This window comes from Coregonus lavaretus (assembly GCF_964263955.1).
Source record: "Coregonus lavaretus genome assembly, contig: HAP1_SCAFFOLD_2634, whole genome shotgun sequence".
NCBI classification, from domain to species: Eukaryota; Metazoa; Chordata; class Actinopteri; order Salmoniformes; family Salmonidae; genus Coregonus; species Coregonus lavaretus.
Window position 1 is genome coordinate 45424 of NW_028165841.1, and position 11643 is coordinate 57066.

The 11643-nt window shown below is 42.5% G+C and overlaps 1 protein-coding gene across 1 annotated transcript; it reads left to right on the plus strand.

The window, feature by feature from the left end:
• Positions 1-299: 299 nt before the first annotated feature.
• Positions 300-2439, plus strand: LOC311115381 (E3 ubiquitin-protein ligase TRIM35-like; the record flags this gene model as incomplete). Its single annotated transcript, XM_084190560.1, has 4 exons — positions 300-698; positions 1491-1722; positions 1827-1970; positions 2276-2439. 4 exons carry the CDS (start codon positions 300-302, stop codon positions 2437-2439), a joined length of 939 nt encoding a protein of 312 aa, XP_084046686.1.
• Positions 2440-11643: the final 9204 nt, after the last annotated feature.

Sequence of the window (11643 nt, forward strand, 5' to 3'; positions counted from 1 at the left end):
ATAATAGTTTCCCTATAGCTCCATCCTCTACCCTTTTCAGAAATGCAGGAAGTAGTCACCTGTTCAGGGTGAAGTGCAGTACAACAGTGACATTCATGCCGTGCTGTTAATTTACCTGTTCAGACCTGAAGACAAGATTTATAATAATCACAATGGGTAAGAGACCATAGCGAAGGGGAAGCATAACAAAACTTTAATCTAAACTCTAACATTGGAATGTTGCTGACTTTGGTTCAGTGTGCAACATAAAAGTGAAAGTAGATTTGATATAACCTCAGAAGCCATTACAGAGAGAGAAAATGGCTTCCAGATCGTCTCTCCTAGAGGAGGATCTCTCCTGTCCTGTGTGCTATGGCATCTTCAAGGATCCTGTGCGCCTGTCGTGTAGCCACAGCTTCTGTAAAGCCTGTCTGCAGGAATACTGGAAAGGAAAGGAAACTCGGGAATGTCCAGTTTGTAGCAGATCATCAAAACACGAGCCTCCATGTAACCTGGTTTTAAAGAACCTGTGTGAGGCCTTACAGGAGAGGAGTCAAAGAGCTTCAGCAGGGTCTGAGGTGCTCTGTAGTCTGCACAGCGAGAAACTCAAGCTCTTCTGTCTGGAGGATAAACAGCCTGTCTGTTTTGTGTGTCAGACTTCCAGAAAACACAAAAACTACACCTTCTGTCCCATAGATGAAGCTGCACAGGATTATACAGTGAGAAAGTAACTGTGAGGACATACCTAATCATTCAGAATGAGGGTATAGTGTATATAATACAGATATATAAGGAACTAATATATGGACCTATATGAGGATATATAAGGAACTAATAGATGGACCTATAAGGACCTATATGAGGATATATAAGGAACTAATATATGGACCTATATGAGGATATATAAGGACCTATAGAATCTGGTATACTTATCTACAAACTGGGTGTGTTAGAAATGAAACTCACGTGATCTGGCACCTATAGTCAGTGGTGGTTCAGCCTGCTTTGCAAGTTTCTTATTGTGTGGATTTAAGTAAAAACATAAAAGAGCTAAATCAGTGTCAGAATAGTAAACAAATGCCACTTGAATCGATGAAATAAATCACCTGATCCGAAGTTGTAAAATGTAACCCTGCTACTCCACACCATCCAGATACAGACCAGGGGTGCACTACACCTGTCTTGGAAGGCTATTGACTACCTAGGTAGCCTATTGATTACATTCATTAATCAGTGTCATGCAGAAACAAAATCGGAACGACTAACATCCTTGTGGATTAAAGAGTGTTATGCACCCCTGACATTGACACTGTGTTATTTCGTTGCAGGAGGAACTCAAGATTGCACTGAAACCCTTACAATAGAAGCTAAAGATCTTTAACGTAGTTAAAGTAACGTGATCGAATAGCAGACCACATTAAGGTAAGAATACTGAGTGCTGCTAGTATGCAATATTTTGTATATATTTAATTCACCAACAGTTACCCACATATTCCTCTCACTGTATCCAGAGCCAGGTTAAGAAGGAGTTTGAGAAGCTTCACCAGTTTCTACGAGAGGAAGAGGCAGCCAGGATAGCTGTTCTGAAGGAGGAAGAGGAGCAGAAGAGTCAGATGATGAAGAAGAAGAAGATTGAGGAGATGAGCAGAGAGATATCATGCCTTTCAGACACAATCAGAGAGGAGGAGCTGGGAGCTGAAGATATCTCATTTCTACAGGTAAGAACCAACATATTTGTCCTTTGTAGACATTATTTTATGATAAATTGATGGATAACATTGACAACCTTCTATCCTTCTGCAGAACTACACAGCCATGGTGGTTCTGAATCTGAACCCTCACAACAGCACTGACTCTTCAATGTTCTTTCAGAGCCAAGTGCACACTGCCAGATCCACAGCTGGTCTTAGGAGCACTGATAGATGTGGCCAAACACCTAGGCAACCTGAAGTTCAGAGTCTGGGAGAAGATGCAGGAAATTTTTCAGTACAGTGAGTATTGTGTTATGATTATACAAAGAATCATGAAGAAAATGGCTTATTATATATTTGTACCTAAGAAACAAACATAACTAGATAGTCATGGATATGCACATTTATAATTGTATTGAAAATTATGCAATGTATTATATTAATCATAGTATAAAAGTAGTGTTGTTAAAAAAAATAAACATCATATGAAATGTCCTTGTTTTAGTCACACTGAGGTGTTTCCTGTTCTATCTCTTTAGGTCCTGTCATTCTATCTCTTTAGGTCCTGTCATTCACACTATATGTTTCCTGTTCTATCTCTTTAGGTCCTGTCATTCTGGACCACAACACTGGTCACCCAGGTCTCCTCCTCTCTGATGATCTGACCAGTGTGAGACACATTGGAGAGACACAGCAGTTTCCTGACAACCCAGAGAGGTTTGATAAATCTAACGTCCTGGTCTCAGAGGGCACACAGCTGGGACATTGAGGTTGCAGATAGTACATTCTTTGTTGTAGTTGTGGCCCCAGAGTCTTTCTCCAGGAAAGGACATGGTCACTGGGTTAGAATGTGTGGAATACAGTGGTGTGATACTAGATACATACCATATTTTTCACCCACCCTATTCACACTGAGGTTCAGAGTACAACTGGACAGGGACAGAGGAAACTGTCATTCTCTGACCCTGATAACAACACACACCTACACACATCAACACACACTGGAGACAGACTCACTGAGAGAGTCTTTCCGTTCTACTTTAATTGTTCTACTTTCTCACATTCACTAAGAATCTTACCAGTGAAAACCTCTGTAACAGTGGAACAGCACAACTAGAGGAGGGAGGGTGAATGAATGGGCTTCTGCACAGTCATAATGGGAACTCTTTCTTAAGCTCCTGGTTAAATTGCGCATAAGAAAAATAAAAACTCTCTAAAAGGTTAAACCAGTAAGAAATATATGTGATTATTGTAAAAATCAGTGAGTTTGCTTAATTTACTATCATCCTAAATTAAAGATGTTTAATTATTTTGCTATATCTAATTAATGTATATTATGCTACTATCCATGATGTGGACAGTATGTGTTACTACATTACACAAGCTAATGTTTTGACCACATTGAATTGGGGGGAATTACACATCTTAGTATAAAAGTTTAAAGTCAGCAAGATAACACAAGATCAAAGCATAAAACAGATCAATATCTTTGGTTTTGTACTGCTGATTTTGTCATACGTGCTGGAGGTCGCAGGACTCTTGCTGTCAGTAGCTAGGTTTCCATCCAATTGCCGACAGATTTTCATGCAATTAATCTCAAATCTGCAAAAAGAAAATATGCACATTTTCCCACCAGTGGTGTGTTCCACCAAATGGACTTGTTGCTGATAAAAATCTGTGTGTGATGACATAGTGCACACAAAATGCACGTGCGCTCTAGCCAACAGCTCGCAGGTACAGTGTGGGGTAGGCTGTGGGGGTAGGCTGTATGGGTAGGCTGTGGGGGTAGGCTCTGGGGGTAGGCTGTGGTGGTAGGCTGTAGGGGTAGGCTGTGGGGGTAGGCTGTGGGGGTAGGCTCTGGGGGTAGGCTGTAGGGGTAGGCTGTGGGGGTAGGTTGTAGGGGTAGCTGTGGGGGTAGGCTGTAGTGGTAGGCTGTAGTGGTAGGCTGTGGGGGTAGGCTGTAGGTGTAGGCTGTAGTGGTAGGCTGTGGGGGTAGGCTGTAGTGGTAGGCTGTGGGGGTAGGCTGTGGGGGTAGGCTAGTCTACATGATGAGATTATTATCAATAAGGGCGAGAATATGTTTTATTTGTCAACAGCAGTCAAGCATCGATCATCATGTCACCAGAATAAGACCCTCAATAATTATTGGAAAGGAGCATCAAGCTCATCACCGTGCACTTTCACCATCCTGTGAAGTTCATATAACTTATTTCAACTGTAGCCTAATAAGTGGGAGACCACACACCATATCATTGCGTGACTCCAAGTTTACTGCGATAGGATGTTTTTTTTATCAATATTTGCGCATAAAAGCGTTTCCACCGCCATTTCTCGCATAATTAATGTTACCGACACAAAAAGATCCCACCATGTCGAACGAACAAATGATGTCTGTATTTATGAAGTTATACCGAAACTTCCTGTTTCCACCATAGCTGTCATGATTATTTTTTTTAAGGTATGACTTTACTCGCATAAAAACTGTGGATGGAAATGTGGTTATTTTCTCAAATGGCACGGAGAAATCGGGGCTGTCTATCTATAAAAGTCGCTGGCCTCACACCAATTCACAGATTTGAGAGTCAAACTATCACTTATATAACAGCCAACCCTTGTCACTGTTGATATCCTATGCCGGGTCGTGATTCGTTGAAGTTAAATAACAAAGCAACATATTTGTTTCTTCCCTGTTTCAGCATAATATCCTGCTGCCAGAAGAATGGTAATGGCAAATGCGCCTATCTACTACTTGACAGGCAGATCTGAGCCCACAAAGGATGAGAAATTAACCTAAACCTCTCATCCCACTGGGCACAGACATAAATTCACCGTCTATTCCAAGTTGGTTCCGTGGAAACAATGTTGATTTAACCAGTGTAGGCCGAGGGGGATACTTGTCAGGTATAGTTCACTTTTATTTTATATCACTCAAATATCCAATTAATGGTGGCCAATATTGAGATATCCAGTATCCTGAGGCTACCCTCACGTATCTGAAATTACATGATCAATTGATATTTATAGACCATGAAAAGCATGCAGTTACTTGCTATATAACTCTGATGATGAAGCTAATGTACGCAATTGTTTTGCATGGAATAATCTGAAATGTCTAGTTATGACTATGCTCTTCAAGACGTGATGATATTACAAACAAATAGTTAACATTTATTTAACAACCCCTTGAAAACGGGACACATGGCGGCAGGTATCCTAGCCGTTAAGAGCGTTGGGCCAGTAACCAAAAGGTCGCTGGTTTGAATCTCAGAGCTGACTAGGTGAAAAAGCAAGGCACTTAACACTAATTGCTCCTGTAAGTCGCTCTGGATAATAGCATCTGCTAAATTAGTCAAATGTACATGTAAAATGTAATAGTTTTAGCGGAGTTGGGGGTCTCCTTTAGCCCAGGTACCAGTCTCTTTAGCTAACATTCCACTCCTTGCCACGCCTTGTCATTGCCAAAGAGACTGGCCTTTCGGCAATCTCCAAATATTAACATTCTATCATTAATGAGCTTGTGGATATCAGAGGATTTTATTCTGATTTGATAACCCTCACAGCTGTCATCCAATCACAATATATATGCAAATTAGAACGATAGGAAAACGTTCTAACTTAATTCATGAATTTGATTGGAAAGACATTGGGCATTCTGATGTAATACATTTAATTGTAAACATAAACATTGGGCGCGGGGAGGACAGAAGATTCCCTTTTATTGCATTTTTACCACCAGCCAATGTGGTCACATTACACCAGAGAAGCTTTAGACATTCAAACTTCCCCACCAGTTCATTGTGAACACTTTAGCCTATTTTATATCCAGCAAGCAAGAGTAAGGCGTGTCTTTCTTCGATTATACAGTACTAGTCAAAAGTTTGGACACACCTACTCATTCAAGGCTTTTTCTTTATTTTTACTGTTTTCTACATTGTAGAATAATAGTGAAGACATCAAAACTATGAAATAACACATATGGAATCATGTAGTAACCAAAAAAGTGTTATACAAATCAAAATATATTTTATATTTGAGATTCTTCAAATAGCCACCCTTTGCCTTGATGACAGCTTTGGACACTCTTGGCATTCTCTCAACCAGCTTCATGAGGTAGTCACCTGGAATGCATTTCAATTAACAGGTGTCTCTTCTTAAAAGTTAATTTGTGGAATTTCTTTCCTTCTTAATGTGTTTTAGCCAATAAGTTGTGTTGTGACAAGGTAGGGGGATATACAGAAGATAGCCCTATTTGGTAAAATACCAAGTCCATATTATGGCAAGAACAGCTCAAATAAGCAAAGAGAAACAACAGTCCATCATTACTTTCAGACATGAATGTCAGTCAATATGGAACATTTCAAGAACTTTGAACGAATCTTGAAGTGCAGTCGCAAAAACCATCAAGCGCTATGATGAAACTGGCTCTCATGAGGACCGCCACAGGAATGGAAGACCCAGAGTTACCTCTGCTGCAGAGGATAAGTTCATTAGAGTTACCAGCCTCAGAAATTGCAGCCCAAATAAATGCTTCACAGAGTTCAAGTAACAGACACATCTCAACATCAACTGTTCAGAGGGGACTGTGTGAATCAGGCCTTCATGGTCGAATTGCTGCAAAAAAACACTACTAAAGGACACCAATAAGAAGAAGAGACCTGCTTGGGCCAAGATACACGAGCAATGGACATTAGACCAGTGGAAATGTGTCCTTTGGTCTGGAGTCCAAATTGGTGATTTTTGGTTCCAACCGCCGTGTCTTTGTGAGAAGCGGTGTGGGTGAACGGATGATCTCCGCATGTGTATTTCCCACTGTAAAGCATGGAGGAGGAGGTGTTATGGTGTGGGGGTGCTTTGCTACCACTCAAAAGTTTGGACACACCTACTCTTTCAATGGTTTTTCTTTATTTGTACTATTTTTTTAGAATAATATCAAGACATCAAAACTATGAAATAACACATATGGAAGCCAAAATAACATGCAAAACAGGCCAATTATTATATTTATTTTATTTATATATACAGAACCAGTCAAAAGTTTGGACACACCTACTCATTCCAGGGTTTTTCTTTATTTTTACTATTTTCTACATGAGGTAGTTCACCTGTGAACAGGAAAACGACCCTAAGCACACAGCCAAGACAACGCAGGAGTGGCTTCGGGACAAGTCTATGAATGTCCTTGAGTAGCCCAGCTAGAGCTCTGGAGAGACCTGAAAATAGCTGTGCAGCGACGCTCCCAATCCAACTTGACAGAGCTTGAGAGGATCTGCAGAGAAGAATGTGAGAAACTCCCCAAATACAGGTGTGCCAAGCTTGTAGCGTCATACCGAAGAAGACTTGAGGCTGTAATCCCTGCCAAAGGTCCTTCAACAAAGTACTGAGTAAAGGGTCTGAATACTTATGTAAATGTGATATTTCAGTTTTTTGTTTTTGCCTTGTCATTATGGGGTATTGTGTGTAGATTGATGAGGGGGAAAAAATAATTTAATCAATTTTAGAAAAGGCTGTAACCTACCAAAATGTGGAAAAAGTCAAGGGGTCTGAATACTTTCAGAAGGCACTGTGTGCGTATATATATATATATATATATTTTATTATTATTATTATTATTATTATTATTATTATTATTATTATTATTATTATTTTTATTTTATTTATTTTTTCTTGCTCAAAATAAGTGGCCAAACTATAGTGAACAAAAATATAAACACAACATGTTACAATTTCATAGATTTTACTGAGTTACAGTTCATATGAGGGAATCAGTCAATTGAAATACATTAATTAGGCCCTAATCTATGGATTTCACATGACTGGGAATACAGAAATGCTTCTGTTGGTCATATCACATGACGATGCAATCTCCATCACTCTGCACACGGCCCTATCCCATCTGGACAAGAGGAATACCTATGTAAGAATGCTGTTCGTTGACTATGGCTCAGCATTCAACACCATAGTACCCTCCAAGCTCATCATTAAGCTTGAGGCCCTGGGTCTGATCCCCGCCCTGTGCAACTGGGCCCTGGACTTCCTGACCGGCCACCCCCAGATGGTGAAGGTAGGAAACAACACCTCCACTTCGCTGATCCTCAATAACCCACTCCTGTACTCCCTCTCCACCCATGACTGCGTGGCCAAGCACGCCTCCAACACAATCATCAAGTTTGCAGTAGTAGGTTTGATTACCATCAATGACGAGACAGCCTACAGGGAGGAGGTGAGGGCTCTGGGAGTGTGGGGCCAGGAAAAGAACCTCTCACTCAATGTCAACAAAACAAAGGAGATGATCGTGGACTTCAGGAAACAGCAGAGGGTGCACCCCCCTATCCACATAGACGGGACTGCAGTGGAGAAGGTGGAAAGCTTCAAGTTTCTTGCTGTACACATCACTGACAAACTGAAATGGAACACCCACACACACAATGTGGTGAAGAAGGCGCAACAGAGCCTCTTCAACCTCAGGAGGCTAAAGAAATTTGGCATGGCACCTAAAACCCTCACAAACTTTTACAGATGCACAATTGAGAGCATCCTGTTGGGCTGTATCACCGCCTGGTACGGCAACTGCACCGCCCGCAACCACAAGGCTCTCCAGAGGGTGGTGCGGTTTGCACAACGCATTACTGGGTGCAAACTACCCGCCCTCCAGGACAACTACAGCACCCGATGTCACAGGAAGGCCAAAAAGATAATCAAGGACATCAACACCCTAGCCACTGCCTGTTCACCTCGCTATCATCCAGAAGGCGAGGTCAGTACAGGTGCATCAAAGCTGGGACCGAGAGACTGTATAAACAGCTTCTATCTCAAAGCCATCAGACTGTTAAACAGCACATTAGAGGCTGCTGCCTTTAGACATAGACTAGAAATCACTGGCCACTTTAAGAAATGGAACACTAGCCACTTCAATAATATTTACATATCTTGCATTACTCATCTCATCTCGTGGTCAAAAGTTTTGAGAATGACACAAATACTAATTTTCACAAAGTCTGCTGCCTCAATTTTGATGATGGCAATTTGCATATAATCCAGAATGTCATGAAGAGTGATCAGATGAATTGCAAATAATTGCAAAGTCCCTCTTTGCCATGAAAATGAACTTAATCCCCCAAAAACATTTCCACTGCATTTCAGCCCTGCCACAAAAGGACAGCTGCCATCGTGTCAGTGATTCTCTCGTTAACACAGTATGTTGACGAGGACAAGGCTGGAGATCACTCTGTCATGCTGATTGAGTTAGAATAACAGACTGGAAGCTTTAAAAGGAGGGTGGTGCTTGAAATTATTGTTCTTCCTCTGTTAACCATGGTTACCTGCAAGGAAACACGTGCCGTCATCATTGCTTTGCACAAAAAGGTCTTCACAGGCAAGGATATTGCTGCTAGTAAGATTGCACCTAAATCAACCATTTATCGGATCAAGAACTTCAAGGAGAGAGGTTCAATTGTTGTGAAGAAGGTGTCAGGGCGCCAAAGAAAGTCCAGCAAACCCCAGGACCATCTCCTAAAGTTGATTCAGCTGCGGGATCGGAGCACCACCAGTACAGAGCTTGCTCAGGAATGGCAGCAGGCAGGTGCGAGTGCATCTGCACGCACAGTGAGGCGAATACTTTTGGAGGATGGCCTGGTGTCAAGAAGGGCAGCAAAGATGCCACTTCTCTCCAGGAAAAAACCCAGGGACAGACTGATATTATATAAATAGTCCTGATCCAGTCTGACCAATAAACAGCCGCCAGAATCATGACAGGACTGAACGCTTTAAAAGTGGATGCTAATGTAGTAGTTCTTGGGACAGACAAGGTTGGCAGAGGAGCGATGGGGTGAGGTTGTGTTCCTCAAAGCAGGGAGGTAAGTTTGGCTTCTTCTTTATATGTGTCGAGTAAGCTTAAACCATGCATTTAGATTGTAGGTAGGTATTGTAGTTAGGTATTGTAGGTAGTTTATCCAGGTAGTTATTGTAGGTAGTTATTGTAGGTAAGTATTGTAGTGTATTCGGCTGAGCCCGGTGAAGGACGAGGCTAGCTAGCTAACCCACTACCTGGACCATTAAAGCTAGCTAGCTAGCAGGTAGCAACACCGCAGCCACTGCTAGCTGGCCAACTATACCAGCTAGCAGTACTGTAGCAACTAAATACATTTCAACGGAACGATTTGATTAGTGTAAAGTTAGCTAGCTACATAGTTGTCTTGGTATCAAAGACAAAGGTGTAGTATAGAGAAACTATCGAGGTTAGCTAGCCAGCTACATTTTCAAACAGTCAACACCGCAGCCACTGCTAGCTAGCCAAGATTACCAGCTAGCAGTACTGTATCATTTTAGTCAATGAGAATTTTGCAACGTAAGCTTCACTTTCTGAACATTCGAGATGTGTAGTCCACTTGTGTAGCTAGCATGACTGACTTTGTGCTAGCTAGCCAACGTTTAATTACTTCTGCGTAATCAAAGGAACTAGACACAGACATGAATGATCCATTGGTAGTTTGTTGTAACCAAGTATTGGTGCTAAACCGTGTGTTATTGGATGCTAGCATGCTAGTTAGCTATGGCGTCATAGGATACGGTGCCCTGGGGGGTTTTCACAGAAGAATACTGTACCAAGTTAGCTAGCTGAATAAACTAAGTTAGTATATTCCTGGAAACATTGAACTACTGTAGATTACAGCAATTATAATTTCTAAAGTGGAAGTTGGAAGAGAAAGGTTAGTGAGGGAGGCCTCGTTTCCCCAGATGTTTAGTTAATTTCATTCCGATCTCCTTTGCATTAGTGTAGCCTTTTCTGTAGCCTGTCAACTATGTGTCTGTCTATCCCTGTTCTCTCCTCTCAGCACAGGTCATACAAACGCTGCACACCGCGTGGCTGCTGCCTCTCTAACCTGGTGGTCCCTGCACACACGACCCACGTGGAGTTCCAGGTCTCCGGCAGCCTCTGGAACTGCCGTTCTGCGGCCAACAAGGCAGAGTTCATCTCAGCCTATGCTGAGCGGGGCGGTGGCACAGGAATCCTCATCTCTCCCAAGTGGACATTCTCTCTTTCTCCCCTGACCCATCTGTCTTATCTCCTCATTTGAATTCCATGCTGTCACAGTCACTAGCCCATTCAAGCTTAACATCCTTATCATTTATCGCCCTCCAGGTTCCCTTGGAGAGTTCATCAATGAGCTTGATAAGTTCCTTTCCTGAGGATGGCTCACCCCTCACAGTTCTGGGTGACTTTAACCTCCCTACGTCTACCTTTGACTCATTTCTCTCTGCCTCCTTCTTTCCACTCCTCTCCTCTTTTGACCTCACCCTCTCACCGTCTCCCCCTACTCACAAGGCAGGCAATACGCTTGACCTCATCTTTACTAGATGCTGTTCTTCTACTAATCTCACTGCAACTCCCCTCCAAGTCTCCGACCACTACTTTGTATCCTTTTCTCTCTCGCTCTCCTCCAACACTACTCACTCTGCCCCTACTCAGATGGTAATGCGCTGTCGCGACCTTCACTCTCTTTCTCCCGCTACTCTCTCCTCTTCCATCCTATCATCTCTTCCCTCTGCTCAATCCAATGTCCTGAGTCTGCCTCCTCAACCCTCCTCTCCTCCCTTTCTGCATCTTTTGACTCTCTATGTCCCCTATTCTCCCGGCCGGCTCGGTCCTCCACTCCTGCTCCATGGCTTGACGACTCATTGCGAGCTCACAGAACAGGGCTCCGGGCAGCCGAGCGGAAATGGAGGAAAACTAGACTCCCTGCCGACCTGTCATCTTTTCACTCCCTCCTCTCTACATTTTCTTCCTCTGTTTCTGCTGCTAAAGCCACTTTCTACCACTCTAAATTTCAATCCTCTGCCTCTAACCCTAGGAAGCTCTTTGCCACCTTCTCCTCCCTGCTGAATCCTCCTCCTCCTCCCCCTCCCTCCTCCCTCTCTGTGGATGACTTCGTCAACCATTTTGAAAAGAAGGTTTACGACATCCGATCCTCATTTA